The sequence below is a fragment of the Erpetoichthys calabaricus genome, chromosome 2 (assembly GCF_900747795.2).
Source record: "Erpetoichthys calabaricus chromosome 2, fErpCal1.3, whole genome shotgun sequence".
NCBI lineage: Eukaryota > Metazoa > Chordata > Cladistia > Polypteriformes > Polypteridae > Erpetoichthys > Erpetoichthys calabaricus.
Window position 1 is genome coordinate 137920454 of NC_041395.2, and position 25534 is coordinate 137945987.

The 25534-nt window shown below is 37.5% G+C and overlaps 1 protein-coding gene across 19 annotated transcripts in view; it reads right to left on the reverse strand.

Moving 5' to 3' along the window:
* The window catches only part of dlg1a (discs large MAGUK scaffold protein 1a), a 525807-nt gene that overhangs the window by 48721 nt on the left and 451552 nt on the right, over positions 1 to 25534 (reverse strand). For all 19 annotated transcript variants that reach the window (XM_051923937.1, XM_051923931.1, XM_051923927.1 and 16 more), the window contains one exon: positions 5965 to 6031. In XM_051923937.1, the coding sequence (XP_051779897.1) occupies positions 5965 to 6031 (67 nt within the window). The remainder of the gene's footprint in view (positions 1 to 5964; positions 6032 to 25534) is intronic.

A 25534-nucleotide genomic window follows, 5' to 3' on the forward strand; every position in this document is an offset into this window, starting at 1 on the left:
GAAAGATGTCAGTATGCACAATGCATCACAATTTACTTTGTAGCTGCAGACCAGCCAGTGTCCATGCTGACTCTATCCACCACAGAAACTGCTTATAATGGACATGTGAACATCACAAATGGACCATGGAGCAATGGAAGAAGGTAGCCAGATCTGATGAGTCACGTTTTCTTTTAAATCATAGGTTCCCAAAGTGGCCGCTGAAGCCTTCTGGGGGGGGGGGGGGGGCGATAGTGGGTTCAGAAGCATTTGGGGGCATTCAGGCGGTCTAGGGGTCGGTGGCCCCTTATAGAAGAAATTAATACCCTAAGTTCTTGTCTATAAGCCGCGACTTATCTAAGGAAAAAAGTTGTGAAAATGAAAAAATAGAATATCAGCTTATACATAAGTCCGGCTTATACATCCATCGCGGGGGTTGCATTCCAGAGCCACCCGCGAAATAAGAATATCCGCGAAGTAGAAACCATATGTTTATATGGTTATTTTTATATTGTCATGCTTGGGTCACAGATTTGCGCAGAAACACAGGAGGTTGTAGAGAGACAGGAACGTTATTCAAACACTGCAAACAAACATTTGTCTCTTTTTCAAAAGTTTAAACTGTGCTCCATGACAAGACAGAGATGACAGTTCCGTCTCACAATTAAAAGAATGCAAACATATCTTCCTCTTCAAAGGAGTGAAGCAAACAAATCAATATGTCTGTTTGGCTTTTAAGTATGCGAAGCACCGCGGCACAAAGCTGTTGAAGGCGGCAGCTCACACCCCCTCCGTCAGGAGCAGACAAAGAGAGAGAGAGGGAGAGTTTGTTTTTCAGTCAAAAATCAATACGTGCCCTTCGAGCTTTTAAGTATGCGAAGCACTGTGCAGCATGTCTTTTCAGGAATCAGCTTTACAAAAGATAGCAACGTGAAGATAATCTTTCAGCATTTTTAGACGAGCGTCCGTATCGTCTAGGTGTGCAAACAGCCCCCCTGCTCAATCCCCATACGTCAGGATCACAGATAGTCAGCGCAAGAGAGACAGAAAAGTAAGCCGGGTAGCTTCTCAGCCATCTGCCAATAGCGTCCCTTGTATGAAATCAACTGGGCAAACCAACTGAGGAAGCATGTACCAGAAATTAAAAGACCCATTGTCCGCAGAAATCCGCGATATATATTTAAATATGCTTACATATAAAATCACAATTTAAATGACCGCTACGCGCTCGTGTTGACTCGGCGACGCCCAGAGCAGAAAGAACGCGCTCCGGCCGCTCCAACCGCGCCATGCGGGGAGTGAGAGAGACGCCAATATCTCACACTCTCTCCCCCCTTAAAGAAATTAAATGGGCGCGAGTGAGACCACTGACCTTCCTCCCTTCTATTAGTTATAGGTTATAGTACGTTCGGCTTATCCATGAGTCCGGCTTATCTATGATACGATTTTATTTTAAAAATTCGTATGATTTTTGGTCTCTGGCTAATACATGAGTCTGGCTTATAGACAAGAACTTAGGGTAATATATATTTAAAAATTAATTATTTTCATGATTTAGTAATTGAATAATCATTTAAAATTTAAATTCTGCATTTTAATTCATCTTATGCCTGTCTTACATGATCAAATTTTTCATCAATTTTCTATTTCAATTATTTAATCATTTGAAAATTGACCATGTCTGACAGAAATATATGTCAATGAGAAAATAGAGCATGTATATATATGTGTGTATAATAGGTTATGTTTACAATAGCAAACATATTAGTTATATTTCATTCCAAAATATATATAAATCACTTTTCTAATTGACTTGTAAAAAAATAAACCCAATTTTATATAATTTAATATTACGAGTAAAAATAATAATGGCAAGAAAGAAATAAAATCGTAAATTTTAATTAGCCTAGTTAGTACCAACTTATATTGCTAACCAGAGGGAAAAGACAAAGCAAATATTATTCGAAACTTATTATACTGTGTTCTGTGGTTATGTTTTGTAGGTTTGGTGTTTATATCTTGTGTAATTATTTTATTTATTAATTATTATTTATAATTATTTGGACAATGTTGTGGTCGGACGAACAATATGCGCTTGTGTGCAAAATAAAAAATTGAACGTGTCATACAGGACATTTTAACTTCAATTTTTTATATACTTAAAGAATGTATTAATTTTTTGCTCTTGTAAAAATTGATCGTGTCATACAGGCTTTAGTCTATCCGCGCAGCAGAAGAGTCTTAACTAGTAGTATGTCGGACAACTATTACGTAGGTAATTCACGCAATTCAGCATGTTTCGACAGGAATATGGGTGCTTGCAGTATCTTGTTCACAGCACGAGTATGATGGTATCGCAAACAAGTCAATGCATGCAAGTCGATTTGGGCTGGATTTCAAATCTATAAATATATACCAATGGTTTAGGAATAAGTTTCATTATTTTTTATGTGCTATGCCAACAACCATCAGTAGGAAGTGTGATAGATAAGTGGAGTCATACAAAGTGTAAATTAAATCTTTTATTTTGTGAATATTGTTGCAAATTTTATTACTTCATTATGTCTGAATCTAAGAAGAAATGTCGACAGTACAGTACTGAGTATTTGAAATATGGCTTTATTCAGTCTCCTACGAACCAATTATTACCTATGTGCTTGATTTGCCAAAAAGTATTTTCAAATGAAGCAATGAAGCCTTCTAGGCCACAAGAGCATTTGACTAAAATGCATGCTGACAAAAAGGATAAAGATTTGTCCTATTTTCAAGTACTAGAAGAAAAATATTTTAAACGTCCAACTACATCAAAACTTTTTGCGTTGTCCACTAAATAAGATAATGGCGGATTACAAGCTTCTTATAATATTTCATTATTAATCACAAAAGCAGGAAAACCACACACAATTGGTGAGGAATTAATCTTGCCGGCAGTAAAAGAAACAATAAACACTGTGCTTCATAAGCCAGCGTCAGATATCATCAGGAAAATTCCTTTGAGCAATAATTCAGTGCAAAGAAGAAACGATGAAATGGCTGAAGACGTTGAAAAATCATTGTGTGATTATTTGAAGACATGCCAATTTTCCATTCAACTCAATGAATCAACTCTCACAAATAATGAAGCACTACTCTTATCATATGTATGATTCATAAAAGAAGAAAAAGTTTGTCAAAAATTATTACTTGCTAAAAATTTTGAAGCGGATACAAAGGGAGAATCTATATTTAATACCATGAATAAGTTTTTTCAAGAGAAAGACATTCCTATTCGTAATATTTTGTCTGCTGCTACTGATGGTGCTCCAGCAATGACAGGGCACCACAAGGGTTTCATAGCGCATTTGAAAATGGCAGTACCAAATGTACTCGCTATACATTGTGTTCTTCATCATCAACATTTGGTTGCGAAGAATTTAAGTGAACGCCTGTATACATCGCTACATTACGTTATTAGAGCAGTCAACAAGATTAGAAGCAATTCATTGAGTGACAGATTGTTTAGCCAACATTGTAGTGAAAACGATGAAGATTTCAATCGTTTGCTGCTTCACACAGAAGTTTGTTGGTTTTCAAAAGGTATTTGTCTGAATCAATTTTACAATTTGTTTGATTCAGTACTAGAGTTCCTAGAAAACAGAGACGACGGATTGCGGGCCAACCTGATTACATCCAAAAATGACATCGCTAATTTGACAGACCACTACAAAATATTTAATGAAGTCAATCAACAATTACAAGTTGATAAATTGAATTTAATTAAAACAAAAAACGTTATTGCTGCTTTTGTGGGGAAACTTCTTCTGTTTAAGCGGAATCTAGGCTGAGGGGAATATAGCCACTTTTCAAATTTATCAGCAGTGTCTCTCAAAAAGGAAGATTTACTTACATACTGCCAGCACTTGGAGGTTCTCCATGCTGATTTCAATGAGCGATTCAAGGATATTCTGAACATTAAATATACCAAATTGGGTTCTAGATCCTTTCTCACGTGCAAACACAGCAGGATCATCAAATTTAGAAGTGGAACTCATAGAACTCACAACAAATGAAGAACTAAAAATAAAATTCAAAAGTGGATACAAAGAGTTCTGGCTTCAGAAATCAATACCGACACTGTACCCTGGATTATGGGAAATAGTGCAGAAATTTTTAATTGCATTTCCATCTTCTTATTTGGCTGAGCGTGGGTTTAGTGCTGTAGCAAATTTACTATCTAAGAAAAGGAACCGATTGCATATAACTGAGCATGGCGATTTACGAATATTTTTAACGAAAGTGGAACCCGATATTAACAAACTTTTAAAAATGTATCAGGCTAATCCTTCACATTAATTTGTTATTTTTTCTTTGTATTTTTACTTTGTAAGTTCGAAACAATTTTCTAATACATTTGATGGTGTTTTAATTATTACAATAAGATTCTTACTAATGTAATGCAATCTCTTAATATGTTTTCCGAATTTTCAAATTTAAACCATTGTATGAAACTGTGCATAATGTTATTCGAGCATACACTTTACAATCTTTACATATGGGCTACGTTTCATCAAAATTGGTATAGCAATAACTGTGTTCAAGATGAAACACATATTGGCCACTACTTTTTCAGTAATTTAACGGCATAAGCAGTAATGTATCATTAGTTTGCTATTTACGTCGAAAATATCAAACGGCTTGAACACGGAACACTGATATAATGGGGGGGTGTTACAAAATCTATGTCTTGCAAAGTGGGCGGTGGCCTGAAAAAGTTTGGGAACCTATGTTTTAAATCATGTGGACGGTTAGGTGTGTGTGCATCACTAGGGAAGAGATGGCAGCAGGATGCACTATGAGAAACAGGCAAACAGGCAGTGTGATGCTCTGAGCAATGTTTTGCAGGGAAATCTTGGGTCTCGCCTTCTTGTGTCATGTTACTTTGACTTGAACCATCCTACCTTAAGACTGTTGCAGACCATGTGGCCTCTTTCAGCAAGATGATATGCCATACAACACTGCAAATATTGTTCAGGAATGGTTTTAGGAACATGGCAAAGAGTTCAAGAGGCTGACTTGGCTTCCAAATTCCCCCTATCTCAACCTGACTGAACATCTGTGGGTTGTGCTGGAAAAACAAGTCTGATCCATGGAAGCCTCACTTGCAACTTATAGGACTTAAAAGGATCAGCTGCTAACGTCTTGATGCCAGATACCACAAGACACCTTCAGTGGTCTTGTGGAGTTCATGCCTTGATGGTTCAGAGCTGTTTTGGTGGTACAAAGGGGACCAACACAATGCTAGGCAGGTGGTTTTAATATTGTTGCTGATAGGTGTATACACATAAACCAACTTTTTTCTGTCACTACATAAGACACCTGATTTAACTCCCACTACTCCACTATACTATAGATAAATCTTCAAACACCAGTTGGTTAAATAAAAAGGTGTCTTTGGTGTTACTGCAAAGCACATGAATCGTGGTATGCCTAACCTCCCTTCTTTTATTGTATCTTCTAATGTTGATAGTATAAATATATTGCTGAAAGATACTTTTTATGTTTTTTTAGATAAAGAACCCATATTTACTTAAAAAGTTAAAATGCTTAAAGAATAAAATTCAAAGTTAACAAAATGCACTTTCTCCATTTAAACAATTTATTTCTTGTAAATATTCTTACGTTTCAGTACATATATGCAAGTAAAGGTTTGCACATATTTCATGTAATAACAGAAAAATAAATAGCACAAGATCATTTTAAATCTCTACTTTGAGGCATATATTTTTCTCCTGTTTTCAGTTCTAGTGAAATATCAATGACACATTAAATCAGAAGAAGGGGACTCAAAATTCTTAGAAGAATCACTTAACTTCCTATTAATGTATTTTCTTTATAACACTTCTTGTTTACCTCAAACCATCTACACATCTCTCAAAAATATTTGTAGTATAGTAAGGCTGGGGGAAGAGAGAGAAGGAGAAACATTGCTGAAATGTAATAACTTACCCCCCTGTCTTTTGATTTGGAGTTGAATTTGACAGTCTTTAATCTGGCTCTCTCCTTTTTTTCTACCCTATAGGCCAATGATAAAAAAAAAAAATAATAAAAAGAAAGGTGGGAAAAAAACAGCTTTAGGGAGGAAAAAATATCAGACGTGTTATGAATATAAATACTAATAAAGCAAGAAGTAAGAAATAAAAAAAGTTGTTGCACTTAAATATGTATTATTTCATCTCTACATTTAAGATTTTAGAAGCTATTATTATTATTTTACAATTTATTAATATATTCCATATAAAATCATCTACAGGTACAAATAACTTCAATTGCAATCAAGGTCCATATGACTAATATAGCCATTGTAAACTAATAAGTATGCATTTAAAAATATATTTATGAAACTTCTAGTCCCTTACTTTAGTACTATTGATTCAAATTACTTTTGTCATATATTGTGAGAAAAAAACATTAATCTCATTCATCAACTCTGAAGAACATAAGCACAAATATATAGAATACAGTTACCAGTGTTTCTAAATCCATATAATGAAAAACAGGAAAAATATACAAAAGCAGGTTTTTCAGATCCAATCTGCATATTGTTCCAGGTAAGTCATAGTATTATTGGACTTCAGTCAAATCAGCCAGTGTGTCTCAGTCTCCCAAGAATTCAAAACCCTTTCAGTTTGTCCTGCAAAAATCCAAGAGCAGCAAACTACATTGACTTTTTTTTTCCAAGCAGTTTGCAACAGGTGGTCATCTCACTCTTTTACAGATGTGGGTTATAGCATATTATGTTACAAGTTCACAATAGGAATCTCCATGAGTAAAGCACAGTGTCATATTGGAGGGCATTTCAATGTACTTCTTTGACGACCTTCTAGTTCTCCTGGAGGATCTGTAGCAACTATTGTGTTTAACTTACACAGGAAGGTCCTAATAGGTTGGGAACATTACTCAATTAATAGGTGCCTGAAAAGCCAAGCACTTCACAATTGCTAATTTACAATTATTTTCATTGCCAAATGATCAGTGGCCAATGCACTCAAGTCTCCTGTGCACATAAGATTACACAACAAAATATAATAAAAAATCAGGAAGGAATTAAGTGTTAAACATTTTACTATGACACCAATTAAATAACACTGTCTGAACAGTCCAGCCTGGGGGCCTAATCTGGCCAGCCAAATGATTTTAATCGGCAGCAAGCATAGAACTGTAGATTTTGAAAACAGAGATTTCAGACATATTTTCAGTACCCATGTCTGACTCAGCTGTAGCACACTGGATTGAAATTCTGTATGAAGACTATTTTTCAGTTCTTTTATCAAAACTGAAGTCAGCTTATCACATATTCACTACAACTGAAGAGTGAATGGATAATACAGATACAGCCCAATTGTTGGTGTTTATAAGATACTTCAGTGGTGAAGCTATCAAATAAGCATTGTTGTGCCTTTTACACTTGAAGGTACACACAACAGGAAAGGCTATTTTTGCTACTGTGGAAGTTTTTTTGAGAAAAATCATTGGAACTCAGTAAAATAAATCACCTGGGGCCTCATGTATAAACGGTGCGTACGCACAGAAATGTTGCGTACGAACCTTTCCACGCTCAAATCGCGATGTATAAAACCTAAACTTGGCGTAAAGCCACGCACATTTCCACGGTAACTCATTCCTTGGCGTACGCAATTTATCCGCCCGGTTTTGCAGACTGGCGGCACCCAGTGTCAAAGCAGTGCTACTGTTCCTGTGTGATCACTCTTTCTTTCTTAAATCCACATTCCTGGCGTGGCTTTATAAATACACTGAAATTAACTGCATATTGTTTATTAGTGTAATGCATCTGATTGTAATTAACCTGTAGCAATATAATGGTCCAGGGAATAGCCATAGTATTCCAAATACCATAACTGCTTTAGCGTTGTAACTCTCACTGCATCTTCTTTCAGCTGCTCCCGTTAAGGGTTGCCACAGCAGATCATCTTTTTCCACATTACTCTCACTGCACCACTCAGAGTATTTATATTACTGTATCTGAGTGGGAAATCACAGCAGCAGCTGATTGGAAAGAGAATTATCGGTACACAGCATGAAGCAGATGCTGCCTGAGCCACAGCAAACGCTTTAGTCCCTGTACGGACTTCGCGGTTTAGAAACAGTTTCATCCCAAGAACTCTAAACACTAAATCAGTCCATCAACTGCTCCTTATATAATTGTTTACTTATAAGTACAATCACCTCACTGTAAACTTGCACTACAGTTATACTATTGCACAACCTGCGCCACTTTATAAAGCGCGTATTTACATGTGATGACGGTATTCATTTCTAAGACGAAATGCAGCAAAACATGTTGATTATATTATACAGATAAAACTTTAACTTCATTTAAATAATCTGTATTGTTAATAATTAAACATGTGAGGACACGGTGCCGCAGCGCTAGCTAGTTCAGTAATTGTTCCTGCCTTGCGCTGTATTATTGCTGGTGCTGACGCGACACTGGAAAGATAGACGGATATAATAATTAAACATGTACTACTAAGATATTTCAATGTTCCTTAAAAGTTTTGAAGAATCGAAGTTCTAAGCTTACAGATGGCTTCACGTCTATTACATAGCTTATTGTGTGGCGATTGAGTTTTTGGAGAAAGAAAAGTAAGGACAGGAATTGGAGGTTAGTACGTTTGAAAGAGACAGTACTGCTGTGATAAATTATTTAACTGAAGGTTGCGCATGGCGCAGCAAGCCTCTTGCGTGAGACATGAACAAGCACTGCGCCACCGTGTTCCCATGTTTAATAACATGCTTTCATTCCTATCATCATGAAAAAGATATCACGTATACATCTCAGTATTTTAATTATTCAGAGAGCTGTAATATCAAGAATGTAATGGAGTATGTGTCCTGTCGGAGAAAGAGAAAGCCCGTTTAAAAAGCAGGTAGTGATTCATACACATAGAGCACATAGAAGATCAAATACAGAACAAAGCATTTAACATGCCACTTTAGTTACAATAGGATTTGAGAAACTAGTAAATTAAACGATTTTAAGATGAAGTTTAAGATGTTCTACTTTAATGGCAAAATAAACTACGTGATTAAAGTGGAAATTTCGAGATTAAAGTTGACATTTCGCGCTTTTTTCCCCACTGTGTGCCTTTTTTTTTGTCTGTACCCTAATAAGCTTTCATATGACACTCAGACGGTGGGCTACGACTCGCTTTTTCACGGCGACTTTGATATGTGATTTCTTTTTTATTTCGGGCACTGTGCGACTTTGTGAAGTTGAGCCTTCGAGTTTCTCCGACACACTGTCACTCGATCAGCTTTCTTTTGTTGATTATACCACTGTTTAAACCAACAAATAGTACGTTTTTCCTTTGCCTCCACTTGGTATTCGCTGAAATTCTTATATTTTCTCCCGTGCTTTTCCCATTGTCTTTTCACAGAAGGCTATTTATATTGATTTGCATATTCAAAGAGGCGTAATTCTGGGAGGAGTTGGGGCGGGACAGGAGGCGCGTGCACGTGCGTTACTTTTCACGCAAATCGGGATTTATGTAGTAGAAGAACGTGAAAGTATGCGTGCGCACAGATTCCTGCATCTGGATTTTTCTGTGCGTACGCACAATCCCGCTTTTGTGCTTACGCCATGTTATAGTGTGAGTTCTACGCACGGCGTTATACATGAGGCCCCTGGTTATTGATGGCAATCAGGCGATGCTTGGTAAACAGAAATGCTTTGCTTCATGTTTAGCGGCACAGCATCCTGCTATTAATTTGCTGCACTGCAAAGTTCATTAAACTGTTTTGTTTGCGATGATATCTGGGAGTATGTGAACCTTCTTCAGCATAATGATGAACAATGGCTGAGCAAAGGACAGGATCTCGAACATTTCTTTTTGTTTCAAAATGAAGTAATGGATTTTCTTATAAATCAGAAATCTGCCAGGGTAGAAGAATTTTATTTGTTCATGTGCGATGCAGATATAACTACACGCTACAAGCTCAATGTGCAACTGCAAGAACATGGTGAAAATGTGGGGGAGCCGTTTGAAAATTTAACAGTATTTCACTCAACCCTGAATTTACTTCTAAATGATATGAAGGGAAAAATGTTACAAGTTCTGTGAATGTGACTGCTTTTTCTATGATGGTGGCACTGCTCATCAGTCTCATTGAGATTTTCAAAACTTATTGTGAAAATTTCAAAATACAAAATGAATTGCTTTTATTTGTAAAAAACCCTTTTGCTGTCACAGCAAGCGGCTCATTTGCTGTTGAAGCCAAGACATTACTGTCGAGTACAGATGACGCGTCATTCCAGCTAGAGATGATTCATTTACAGAGTAACAGCAGAGTCAAAGCTAAATTCAACAAGGCAGAGCTGTGCACATTTTGGATGTAGTCTGCACAGCAGTAGGCCAATTTGCAAAAGTATTGCAACATACATTTTGATCATGTTTGGATCTACCTACATTTGTGAGTCAGGATTTTCAACAATGAACCTCATTAAGAATCAGAGGCACAACAGACTCATTGATGAGCATCTTAACCAGTAGTGTATGCAGCTTGCCTTGACCTCCAACAAGCCTGTCTTTAGCAAACTAACCATGGACAGATAGTATCATCCCTCCCACTAAAAGGTGTGTATTACTTATTTACATAAATTTAGATTACCCAAAAAGTAACAATTTTTGGTGAACTTGCAATTAATTTAAAATAATGTTCATTCATTGTTAAAGCTGTTTCAGTATAATTACAATGAATACATTTTGTACTTGGGCCTGTGACCCTCAGGGAATGACCCTCAGTCTGAAACATTTGAAAATGAGTGATCTATAGTATTACAGTATGCATGAATTCTGGACTTTTCCAGAAATGCCTCCATGATAAAATGGTAGAACGTCCCTTTTTAGAGAACCAAAGGGTAAAAATGCAGCTATTGTGAGAGTACAATTTCCTTATTATCAGATGGAATAAAGGTCCAAAGTCCATGCTGACAAACAGGGATAACAAATTAAAGGTTAAGTTTGGTGTTTTTCAAATCAAAGTTATTTCTTCTCAATCATGATATATATTTATTTGCCACATATAATTGTGTTCTAAAGTAAAGATCTGTTTATAAAATTGAGGTAACAATACATTTCCTGTTTGCTTGTCTGACAACAGCTGCCAATGGGAGTGGAGTTTAGAATAAGGAAATTGATTTAGCATGCAACCAAACATGTTTGAAGATGCTTAGAGCAATTTTGTATTTTGTGAAAAGAATGAAAGAATAAAGTTACGTTAAAACCAAGCACACCATTGTTTTTCTTGTGAAATTCCCAATAAGTTTGATGTGTCACATGACCCTCTTCCTACTGAAAAAACAAAAGTTGGAAAAGTTTTCCCCCTCACATATACTAATGTGCCACAAACAGGAAGTTAATATCACCAACCATTCCCATTTTATTAAGGTGTATCCATATAAATGGCCCACCCTAAACAACTAAACGTTTCCGGTAACTGTTGATCAGTCCTGCACACTGGCTTGGAAGAATTTTAGCCCATTCCTCCGTACAGAACAGCTTCAACTCTGGGATGTTGATGGGTTTCCTCATATTAACTGCTCTCTTCATGTCCTTCCACAACATTTCGATTGGATTAAGGTCAGGACTTTGACTTGACCATTCCAAAACATTAACTTTATTCTTCTTTAACCATTCTTTGGTAGAACGACTTGTGTGCTTAGGGTCGTTGTCTTGCTGCCTGACCCACCTTCTCTTGAGATTCAGTTCATGGACAGATGTCCAGACATTTTCCTTTAGAATTCTCTGATATAATTCAGAATTATTGTTCCATCAATGAAGGCAAGCCGTCCTGGCCCAGATGCAGCAAAACAGGCCCAAACCATGATACTACCACCACCATGTTTCACAGATGGGATAAGGTCCTTATGCTGGAATGCAGTGTTTTCCTTTCTCCAAACATAACGCTTTTTATTTAAACCAAAAAGTTCTATTTTGGTCTCATCCGTCCACAAAACATTCTTCCAATAGCCTTCTGGTTTGTCCACATGATCTTTAGCAAACTGCAGACGAGCAGCAATGTTTTTTTTTGGAGAGCAGTAGCTTTCTCCTTGCAACCCTGCCATGCACACCATTGCTGTTCAGTGTTCTCCTGATGGTGGACTCATGAACATGAGCCAATGTGAGAGAGGCTTTCAATTGCTTAGAAGTTACCCTGGGGTCCTTTGTGACCTCGCAGACTATTACACGCCTTGCTCTTGGAGTGATCTTTGTTGGTCAACCACTCCTGGGGAGGGTAACAATGGTCTTGAATTTCCTCCATTTGTACACAATCTGTCTGACTGTGGACTGGTGGAGTCCAAACTCTTTAGAGATGGTTTTGTAACCTTTTCCAGCCTGATGAGCATCAACAACTCTTTTTCTGAGGTCCTCAGAAATCTCCTTTGTTCGTGCCATGATACACTTCCACAAACATGTGTTGTGAAGAGCAGACTTTGATAGATCCCTGTTCTTTAAATAACACAGGGTGCCCACTCACACCTGATTGTCATCCCATTGATTGAAAACACCTGACTCGAATTTCACCTTCAAACTAACTGCTAATCCTAGAAGTTCACATACTTTTGCCACTCACAAATATGTAATATTCAATCATTTTCCTTAATAAATAAATGACCAAGTATAATATTTTTGTGTCATTTGTTTAACTGGTTTCTCTTTATCTACTTTTAGGACTTGAGTGAAGATCTGATGATGTTTTAGGTCATATTTATGCAGAAATATAGAAAATTCTAAAGGGTTCACAAACTTTCAAGCACAACTGTAAGTCAAGTGTATTCATGCAGTGCGCTGTTACTGGTAAATGGTAATCTCCATAAGGTCATTCAGATCTATCATGCATTAAGGATAAATATGCATTTAACACTGCAAAAAATAAGAATAATAAGGAAACTTTCACTAATCAAAACTGCCCATTTAGTCCTTCACTTGGTCCATCAGGTTTTCATGGTTTCTTTCAGATTAATTTTGGAAAGTTTAAAAATGTCTCCAGATCTCAAGGATGCAAGGATCGCTGAAAATGTCATCCTTATCTGTTGCACATACTGCAGCCTCGCTCATCCCCTGAACAGCCTACATTTGTCAGTGGTACAAGCAGCACATCCCACTCCCGGGAACAGAGACACTCTTCCCGAGTGGCCATAACTTCACATATTTGTAACAGAAAAGGTATTTTTAACATGATTTCATTCAAATTGATTTCAGAGTACAATTTTACCTGGCAAATTAATATATACTATGATTGTTAAGAAATACTGTAACTTTGATTTGATAAATACCCAACTTATCCTTTAAGCCTGCGATTTTCAACCTTTTTCATCTCATGGCACACATAATTACTAAAATTCTGCAGCACACCACGAAACATATTATATTTTTTGCCAGTCTACCAAAAAAATTGATATAATTTTGATTCATTTACAAAAAAACATAATAGTAATTACCTACCCTTTTTGCTCCAAAGTGACTATTTAAAAATCTTTATTGAAACTATTAATTTATTGATACTTTGTAATAAAAAAAATACTCAGAGTTATCATGTGCCTTTACTTATATTATGAGCAGGTTGCACAGTGGTAGTAGCACTGCTGCTTCGCAGTAAGGTAATCATGAGTTCACAGCCCAGGTCCTCCCTGCATGCTTTTTGCAAAGAGCTTTAAACAGTGAAAAAAGTGCTATAAAAATGTAAAGAATTATTATTATACATGTCTTTGCATGATCAAATTCAGCTACGGCGTAGTGGGGGATAAATAGGGGAACTAGATGTGCTCAACAATAATACACATTCATTAGAATAATTACACAGCATGGTGCATGTGCAACATAATGTATATATTATTGAAGTATATGTTCATACAAATTTTTAACAACCTGAGACATAGAAACTGATCACAAATACTTGGAATTATATATTTATTGCTTTATGTTTCACATATAGTATATGTATATTATTTAAATATATAAATCATATAAAATGGTATAAAATTTGTGTCATTGACTTCTTTTGTGTTGTAGATCTTTAAAGAAATCTTTAAATAATTTGTTTTAAAAAATCTTGCGGCACACAAAACAAAATCTTGTGGCACACCTGTGAACCTGTACCGTGGCACACAGTTTGAAAATCGTTGCTTTAAGCAAATATCTGCAAATGTTGCAATTGCGATTTTTTAAATTTTCTTGGTTTTATCCCTTGGCATAGTTTGGGTTGCTATGTGAAAGTACAAGTCCAGTGAAGCATAGCAATATATGAAGAATGGGAAAGTTGGTCAAATTCTTCTTCCTGAAGTTAACATGATTTGGTCTTTCTGAAAGTGGAAATTGCCCTCTAGTGGGGACGAAAGAACATGCACATGACTTTTTTTTTTAATTTAGCACTATGAGTCAGAGTGCTGCAGCTCTTCTCAGTACTGTTAGTGGATGAAGATCAAAAGATGCAAGCATGTTTTTGATCAGTGTAATGTTTTGTGCTCAAACAATTCCTGATATGTGATCTGCTTTCTTATTTCAAATCATGATATTGCCTTTTAAAAAAGGAAAATGTACCAGTCAGCTCACCACTGGCTTCCACTACATAGCCTTGACAGATAAAAGATTTAAACAGAAGGTCAACACACAATTAAAAAATGCCAATACTAATCCCCCTGCTATGAATAAGTTGATACATGTCCCAGATAACCTGTTAACCAAAAAGGCTGATTATGTTTTAAGACGCCCAAGAAGTTAGTTATGAGAATCAGTACAAGTTCTTTAACAGCTGCTATTCTCAAAAATTATAAAAACACACACAAAAATAACCCTGCAGATCTTAAAGAATCATTTGTCTCCTGAATACTGATTATATTTCACATATTCTAAATATCTAGAAAAAAATACTTTCTGTAATTTCACTGGACTGCACCATGTTCACTTTGTTATCTTCAGTGCCATGTAAGTGTCCAAGATAATGACATCACTGGGTGTAGAAAAGGCCTTTAACAGAGATGAACATGATTACTTACTAATCACACTGCTTAACATCAAAGCCTGAGCAAAACAAATCCATGAGCCACAGTTCAAATAATAAAATCATGACCTTTTTCCCACCACTCAACTATTCTCTATATCTTTTTATAACAGTGAAGATGTTCAAGAAATTTGAAGGTAAGGCTCACAATAAAATATTTCTATGCACAGGATATTCCATTTAATTTCCTAAAGTATATAAACGTGTCCAAATGTATTGGTACCCTTCCACTATTTAACAAGTTAAAAAATGTATCCCTGACATAATGTTCAGGTGCATTTGGGGATTTAGTAAACTGATATAGAAGTAGGTGCACATTTTTATTTGTTAAAAAAATTGTAACAAGTCATTCAAAAATAACAATGAAAAAAATGTAATTACATGGGTTAATAGGCTACAAGAAGCACAATGCTTTTCAACAGCACCTTAAAATGGAGCACACAAAAGATTCCAATTCAAGTTATATAAAATGGCATTGACTGATGTTCTGTTAAGAGATATGGAACTATTTCTTTAAATAAAAAAGATAAAAACCCCAGTAACCATAGCGAAGTAAATACAATTCCCTCTTTTACAAGCTTAGTAATAATAACACACCACTCTGTTAAACAATCTGAAGGACAAGTCATACAGTATAAACAATAAAGTGAAATTACCAGAATACTGGTGTACAACAACAATTAATATTAATAAATAAAAAAGCGCCTTAAATAACGTCCCCATCAAGATAATATCAGTTTTAATAAATCACTGTATTTTAACCATCTAATGTAACTAAGAAATAGGATTTATTGTATAACAGGAACACTAAAGGTGACAATTATCGTAAATATTTTAATTTCAGTCTCAAAATAAACAGAAGGAAAAGCATCTCTTCAGGTCATAACCCCAACTTTTTGTTATAAGTTATACAGCTAAGCAACTGACTCGGCAAAGCATAAGCTAGAGTTGCTATTTGTGCCACTCAGCCCTTTGTGCACCGTAGGAACTTTTAAACATGGCACAGTCCTTGTTATACACCCCATGGCTCTGGACATCTGTCTGTGCATAAACCCTGTGCTATCTGTAAATCAAGTTGTGGGAGCTGCATCTTCATGTGTAATTAGTTCAAACAATTTTAAGCTGGAGGTTGATAATGTTTGTTCTTTACAATAATAATGTGCTGATAACTCACTGTTAGATAGTTTATAGTGCAACATAAATCCTGTTACTTTAGTCTATGCTTATTGAGCGGTGCTTACAAAATTTCATTCCTCTCCCATTCATTTCCATATTGGTGACTTTTTTTGTGTGTGCACATTTCTGTATGAGCGACTTGCATAATAGCCTTTCCCCAAGTTTTGTACTAAGGATTCAAGCTACTGTTAGACAAGCAAAACAGGAAAACATACAAAATATACAAGATGAAATTACTTCTCAAAAAGTAAATTAGATCATAGTTGTAGTTGCACAGAGTTTTTCTCTATTTAAGTTAAGAGTTTGCCAATGCCAGCATCTAGGTATGGTAATTAAATCCATGACGCTTAAACTTTAAACTGCATGCCGTGATGCTTCAAAGTTATACTAAAAGCAGTACTTACAAATCAAGCAGGCATCAAGTCTTTCATCAAATGCTTTGTTCTCAGAGTCAAAACTGTGATCAGAATCTGACTCAAGATTTTGTGCGTAATGATGAGTAAAGATGAGCTGTGGCTGAAGCTATTTATTTCCTGCCTTTTACACACAGCTGTGACATGTAACATGAATGACCAATCATAGACAATTATCTATATATATATAATTCACCAAGTCCATGGCAAGCAAGACGCATGCAAGACCGAGCCCCGCCCACCAACAATTCACTAAGCAGCCGACCATGGCACACGCACTACAGAGCCAACAATTCGCACGAGAGCGAAAGCATTTGCCAAGAATGTTTTCAATAATCAAGAACGAAAGTCGGAGGTTCGAAGAAGATCACATACCGTCGTAGTTCCGACCATAAACGATGCCGACTGGCGATCCGGCAGCGTTATTCCCATGACCCGCTGGGCAGCCATTACTCCCACTGGCATGCCTCCGCATAAAGTCAAACTTAAAATTGGTTCAGTCGTCATGCTTCTCAGAAACCTCATGCCAGCAAGAAGTCTCTGTAAAGGCACTAGACTGACTGTTCTCAGCATTCACCGCAATGTACTGGGGTGTAAAACAATCGCAGCTCCTACTTCACAAACTGTCCATATTCCCCAGATTTCCCTGACCCCATCAGATTCAAATTTGCCTTTTACTTTTACACGCAGACAGTTTCTTGTTAGATTGGCCTTTGCAATGACAATTAATAAGGCGCAGGGACAAACTTTCAAAAAGATATGCCTGTATCTGCCAAAACCAGTTTTCAGTCACGGACAATTGTATGTTGCTCTCTCCAGAGTTCCATCTTTTCATTCACTTACAGCACACAGGCACGCACGTGCACGAGAGAGACAGAGACAGACAGACAGACAGACACACACACGCGCGCGCGCGCGCGCGCGAGAGAGACACACACACACACACAGGCACGCGAGAGAGAGAGAGAGACACACACAGGCGCACTCGAGAGAGACACAAACACACACACACAGGCATGTGAGAGAGACAAACACAGGTGTGCGCGAGAGAGAGACACACACACACACACACACACACACACACACACAGGTGAGAGAGAGAGAATCCCTGACCTCATCAGATTCAAATTTGCCTTTTACGTTTACACGCAGACAATTTCCTGTTAGACTGGCCTTTGCAATGACAATTAATAAGGCACAGGGACACACTTTCAAAACGATATGCCTGTATCTGCCAAACCCAGTTTTCAGTCACGGACAATTGTATGTTGCTCTCTCCAGAGTTCCATCTTTTCATTCACTTACAGCACACAGGCACGCACGTGCACGAGAGAGACAGAGACAGACAGACAGACAGACACACACACACACACACACGCGCGCGCGCGCGCGAGAGAGAGACACACACACACACACACACACAGGCACGCGAGAGAGAGAGAGACACACACAGGCGCACTCGAGAGAGACACAAACACACACACACAGGCATGTGAGAGAGACACACACAGGTGTGCGCGAGAGAGACACACACACACACACACACACACACACACACACACAGGTGAGAGAGAGAGAATCCCTGACCTCATCAGATTCAAATTTGCCTTTTACGTTTACACGCAGACAATTTCCTGTTAGACTGGCCTTTGCAATGACAATTAATAAGGCACAGGGACACACTTTCAAAACGATATGCCTGTATCTGCCAAACCCAGTTTTCAGTCACGGACAATTGTATGTTGCTCTCTCCAGAGTTCCATCTTTTCATTCAATTACAGTTGTATCCTCAAACCCACCCCATTTGGACAACTGTGTCTTTCAGGAACTGTTCACCCATCAATACATAATTATGCGGCGTATGCTACGCCGCGGGTTGGCTAGTACATCTTTAGAATGGGTTGAAACTCAGATAGCCAATTGTAATGGGCCTTTCACTGTATGTGGCTTGACGCAGGGGAAATCTTTGGTAAAAAGAGATTCACTCAGTTGTGATGGGCTTCTTGCCTCAAGGTATACATGTACAAATCACATTTTAATAATGAAAGAGAGCAGCTAATATAAAAACATTTACTTGAAAGAAGACACCCTTGGGTATGTAAAAATACCATTATTGCTTTTGATTGTGTGCAGCGTACACAAACAACTTTAAAATATGGCAGTGTCCCAACAGACATGACACCTCTTGTATAAGGGGCTACATTTTATGTACAAATGTAATTGATTATTGTGGTTACAAATTGAAAAAGGCTATTCTGGTCTCTTTGATATACTTGATCACTATCAGCACCATCTACTGTGCAAAAGGGTTGGAAAAGTTGTAAAAGGTTAAGCATAAGTTGCTTAAAATGTCAGTTACTGAAATCTTAGTTACGGTGATGAACTGACCACCAAAAGTCATAAAGTTAAAGATCATACATTTCTTTAATACTTTAAGAAAGATTACATTTTTATTTCCATCATTCACAGGTACAAAAAAAATAAATAAATAAAAATTAAAAGAGCCTGAAGAAAACGTTTGGGCACCCAACATGATCAATACTTAGTAACATCCCCTCTGGCAAATATCATAGCTTTTAAATGCTTTTTATAGCTAGCTTAGAGTCTTTCAGTTCTTAATTGGGATATTTTCACCCATCCGTCCTTGTAAAAGGCTTGTAATTCAGTAAGATTCTTGGGACGTCTTGCATGCAATGCTCTTCTGTGACATATCCACAGATTTTCAAAGATGTTTGAAAATCCGGGGACTGTGAGGGCCACGGTAAAACTGTCAGCTTGCACCTGTTGAGTTATTCCATTGTCGATTTTGGGGGTGTGCTTTTGGATCATTATTTTGTTGTATGACCCATCCTCTTTCTAACTTCTCACCTTTTTTCAGATGGTGTGATATTTGTTTCCAGAATTTGCTGGTATTTATTTGAATCTATTCTTCCCTCTACCAAAGAGATGTTCTCTGTGCCACTGGCTGCAACACAAGCCCAAACCATGATCGATCCACCGCCATAATTAACAGTTGGAGAAAGTGTTCTTTTACTGGAATTCTTCACTCTTTTTTTTCTCTAAACAACCTTTGCACACTGTGGCCAAAAAGTTCTATTTTGACTTTGTAAATTTGTTTAGATGTTAATTTGCAAAATTCAGGTGCTAATTTTTGTGGCTAGGATGCAGGAAATGTTTTCTACTGCTCACTCTAGCATGAAGGTCTTATTTGTTCAGGAGTTGCACAGTAGAACAGTGGACCACCTAAACCAGAGACCGCTAAATCTTCCTGAAGGTCTTTTGCAAACAAATGGGGTTTTTTAATTGCCTTTCTAGCAGTGCAATGAGCAGTTCTTTCAGAAAGTTTTCCTGGTCTTCCAGACCACAACTTGACCTACATCATTCCTGTTAACTGTCATTTCTTAATAACATTACGAACTGAGGAAACAGCTACCTGGAAACACTTTACTATCTTCTTCTAGCCCAGCTGGGACTTTTTATTAATGACTGTGAACAAGCCATAGCCCTGACGAGCTGATTAAGTTCTGAGACCTTGGTAAAAATTAACTGAGAACTGTTATGGGATGGGGGTGCCAAAACCTTTTTATGGTGCTCCTTTCCCCTTTTCACTGTACAACACAAACACAGTACACTACTGTATTCTTGCATAAAATGCTGAAAACAAATTATCATCAACTGTATGCTTTTTGGTGACCAATTCATCTTCATGCTCACTTAACTATTCACAGTAACAGATATTTTAAGCTGTATCAAACCTCTAGTAGAAATAGCTTGTATTTCCTCTGAACTCTCGCTGCATTACTGTCAGCACTCACCTCTGCTCCCCTATCCCAACTTCCCTGCAGTGGTGCTCTTGTTTTTAGTTAGCTTTGCTTTGTTTTTCACATGTGACAGACGTGAAACTCTCTGGAGTACATTCATGCTGTTGCTCTAACACTCTCTCTTTCAATATTTCCTAGGGCACGAAGTGGAAATGGAAGAAAACCATGACAAATGGGGAGATGAACTACATCATCGAAGTACTCCAGGCTCTCGACATCCAGATCCAGAAACTCCTGTCCAGACAGAGGCACCTGAGGGATCTGCTGGAAAAATCCTCCCCGACATCAGAAACTGTCAGAGCAAATTGTGGTTCGGTAACATCGACTCCACGCTGTGCCGCTCACTTTCAAGGCCAAGTGAGCTTCACCCCCGCACCTCGTCGTCAGAGCGACGATGCCAACGATGAAGAATCCGGCCTGTTTCAGCTATGAAGGCGGGGGTTTAAGGCTAGAACACCTCCACCGGCACAGGCAAGCATCTCCACCCAGAACCGGTTCGACCCTCTCCGCACCCTCAGTTTGCCTTCAACCCCGGGTGATGTATTTGTGATTGGTGATTCAATCATAAGAAACCTAAACATCACATGCCCTAATCAGAAAACTTTTGTCTCTTGTTTTCCCGGTGCTCATGTCCGAGATGTTATGAGCCTTGCGCTGACAGACTTCGAGAGGCACAAGAACAGGGCAGTCGGTTCTATTGTGATACACGCCGGGGTTAACGACATGAGACACTGACAGTTGGAAATTCTCAAGGCGGAGTTCGCAGTACTAATTAAAGCCACGAAGGAGAGGACCCCGGGTGCAAGATTTTTCATCTTGGGTCTCTTACCTCTTGTTAGAAGATCAAACGAGTATTACAGTCGTCTGCTGGCGTTAAATATCTGGCTGAAAGGCTTCTGCGAGAGTCAAAACATCGGGTTCATAGACAACTGGGACCTCTTCTGGGAGAGGTCGTGTTTCTTTAAGTGGGATGGTCTGCATCCAAATAGATTTGGCGCCCGGGTCCTCTCCGAAAACATTGCTAAGGTAATTCGTCTCTCTTGACTCTCTATTTTTACTTCTAACCCCTTTCGTTATGCTTGTGATATTTTGTTAAGAAAATCTTCCTCAAAAGTGCACTGCATTAACACTCTAATAACTAACTTCAGTGCACGGAAAAAATCTAGGCAGTGTGGCATAAATAAGAATAATTTAATTATAATTACACCTCTAGATGAACAATGCAGTAAAACTATAAAAACTGATTATAGATTAAATAAAAAATACACACAGAGCGGCGCTAATAAAAATAACTTAATTTCTATCTCAAATACCCATAATGCACAAACAATTCAGTTCTGCTCTTCCAAAGCATTAAATATAGCTCTATTAAATGTTAGAGCATTAACCAACAAGACGTTTTCCATCAATGATCTTATTAGTGATAGGAAAATTGATTGTATTGCACTAAGTGAAATGTGGCTTAGCTCAGATGGTGCGCCTGTTTTAATCAAATCTGTGCCTCCAAATTACAGCTTTGCTCATACGGATCGCCAAGGTAAGAAAGGCGGAGGCTTAGCAAACATTTACTCGAGCCGGTTAAAGTGTAAAGATGTCGGCTTTGGCAAATGTAAGTCCTTTGAGTATCTTGCCATTGTTATTCATGGAGTTTCTCAGTTTCTAGTATTATCTGTGTATAGACCTCCTAAATACAATGCGTCTTTCTTTGAGGAATTCTCAGACTTGGTGTCAATTGTAATTACAAACTATGACACACTCCTAATAGTCGGTGACTTTAACTTTCATATCGATAATCAGTGTGACCCCAAAGTAAAAGAATTCATGAACCTCCTCGACTCTTTTGATTTGAGCCAGCACATTAGTTAGCCTACACATAAAGCAGGTCATACATTAGATTTAGTAATTACCAAAGGACTAAAAGTTGATGTGAAGCAGATCATTGATATTGGTCTATCAGACCATTTTCTGTTACTATTTAATATAGAAATAATTATATAAAATATTCACGAGAAGCATATTGTTAAAAAAACGCTTCTTTGATTCATCAGCAGCTTCAAAATTTACAAACATTTTAAGCAACTAGTCCATTTGTAGTGCTTACTATAATAGTGAGAATAATATAAATAGTAAGGTGGAAAATTTTAATATTAAGGTAAGAGCTGCTGCTGACATAGTCACACCTGAAAAGAAAGTTAAAAAAAATCTTCCAGTACTGTTATACCGTGGAAGACCCAAAGAGTGTCTGATCTTAAGAGAACATGCCGGAGAGCTGAGCGTAAATGGAGAAAAACTAAACTGACTGTCCATTATGAAATATTGAAGGTTAAATACAACAATACAACAACATAGTCCGTCTTGCGAGGCGATATTATTTCTCTAGAATTATAAATAACAATGCTAGTAATCCCAGAGTCTTATTCTCTATGACGGATTGTCTGCTAAATCCAGGTTACTCAATGGAATGCCTCCAAAATACTTCCAGTGAAACTTGTGAGGCCTTCGCTGTAGTTTTTAATCAAAAAAATGAATGATATTAGAAATAATATAGTACATCTCCCCAATACTAAACCATTTAAACCCCGGTACTCCATTTTAAACAAATTAAATTCTTTCACCAGGATAGATTTACCTGATTTATATAAAATAATTTCTCAACTGAGACCCTCCACCTGCATCCTTGACCCAATACCAACAAGTTTTTTCAAAGAAGTATCGGGCGTGCTAATTGATAGTATTCTTGACATAGTAAACTCGTCATTAGATGCGGGGGTCTTCCCAGACTGTCTTAAGACTGCTGTAGTTAAACCCCTACTCAAGAAAAATAATCTTGACTCCTCTGCTTTTGAAAAATTTGGACCTATTTCTAACCTGCCTTTCTTAAGTAAAATTCTAGAGAAGGCAGTCATTATGCAGCTTAATGACCACCTCAATAAACATGCGATTCTTGATAAGTTTCAGTCGGGTTTCAGAACAAATCACAGTACAGAAACTGCATTCGTTAAAGTAGTAAATGACTTGCGGGTAAATGCTGACAGAGGCCGTTTATCTGTTCTCATCCTCTTAGATCTGAGTGCCGCATTCGATACCATTGATCACAATATTCTTAGAAATCGCGTTAGTCAATGGGTGGGCCTCTCTGGCAGTGTCTTAAATTGGTTTGAATCCTACCTGGCAGATAGAAAATTCTTTGCAAGTTGTGGCAATTATACTTCAAATACACATGATATTCTATATGGTGTTCCACAAGGCTCTATCCTGGGTCCGCTGCTCTTTTCGATTTACATGCTTCCGTTAGGTCAAATTATCTCGGGGCATAAAGTGAGCTACCACAGCTATGCTGATGACACACAACTGTATTTATCAATAGCGCCTGACGACCCGGACTCTCTTGATTCACTGACACAATGTCTTACTTGTGTTTTTGAATAGATGAGTAGTAATTTTCTCAAACTAAATAAAGAGAAAACAGAAATTTTAGTGATATGGATATAATGAGGTTATTAGAAATAAACTAGATGCATTAGGATTAAAAGTCAAGACGGAGGTAAAGAATTTAGGGGTAACTATCGACTTTAACCTGAATTTTAAATCACATATTAATCAGATTACTAGGACAGCATTTTTCCACTTAAGAATTACAGCAAAAGTTAGACCCCTTATAACACTGCAAGATGCTGAGAAATTAATCCACGCTTTTGTTTTCAATCGACTAGAATACTGCAACGCTCTCCTCTCAGGACTACCCAAAAAAGATATAAATCGATTGCAACTAGTGCAGAATGCAGCTGCTAGAATCTTAACTAGGAAAAGAAAATCCAAGCACATCTCTCCAGTTTTGATGTCACTTCATTGGTTACCTGTGTCATTTAGAATTGACTTTAAAATCCTGCTTATAGTTTACAAAGCTTTAAATAATCTCGCTCCATCTTATATTTCGGAATGTCTTACATCTTACACTCCAAATTGTAACCTTAGATGTTTTTTCTGTCCTCCCTGGCCATTGCACCTTACTTTTTTTTCTATGTTAATTAGTGTTCCCTTATTCCAATTTTTATTTATTTCGTCTTTTTTCTCTTTCTTCATCATGTAAAGCACTTTGAGCTGCATTATTTGTATGTTGTTGTTCAAATTAAGTACTGGCTTTCCATATGTAAAAATACCATATTAAGTACATTGTCCAGAGCAAATGGTAGGACTGGACTGCTCCCACTGTGAGTAGGAAGTTCATCAGCAGCATTATACACTGTCCTGTTCAGGTTTTTGGGTGTAACAGTGTCGTGTCAAGTGAAGTTGGGAAGCATGCACTGGTACAGTGTGTTGCCGCACCCACCACATGATGAAACAACTTGAGATCCTGGTTGGCAACCTTCCAGACACACACGTGATCCAGTCCCACCCATCAGAAATTACCTGCTATCTGCCACAGCCAGGTGTTACATGGGCGATGTGTAAAATGTGTAAAATTTACATTATATTGAAATAAACACCTTGCTTAACACAAGGTCTGTCAATAGCAAAGCACTAGTACTGTCAAAATCCCTTACGGACTAAACTTTTGACATGTTTTACTCAACTGTGGCAAAAACCTAATGGGTTTGCATTTCTAATTGAGGCAACTCCATTTGGTTATGTTGACTTAGTAGCGGGTTGCACATTTTGGATTTGGGCGGTGACCTTGCTGAAATTGTTAGACTTGAACTGAACTTGAAAAGAATACTGGTTGAATGCTTGTTGTCCTTCGAGTGTTTGGCTCTGAAAGTGATAAAATAAAATTAGGTCTTATCCTACTTATTGTTCTCCAGCGTTCTCTAATATATAACAAGTCATTATTAAATGATCTGACTAAACCACTAACTCAGTTAAGTTCACTTTCCCAGACAGTCATTCTTATAGATTTTTAATATCTGCAAGGTCACTCCAACATGTAAGCCGACAATCTGCTGGTATGTTTTGACTTTATGCAGGGTGTTTATTTTCCTACACAATAAGCTGGTAACATATAAGACATGGCCTATACATGGTCTAGACATGGCCTATCTGTTGGCAACAGAGAACTAATTTGGGCCTCTCTGAACATAAAGCAGT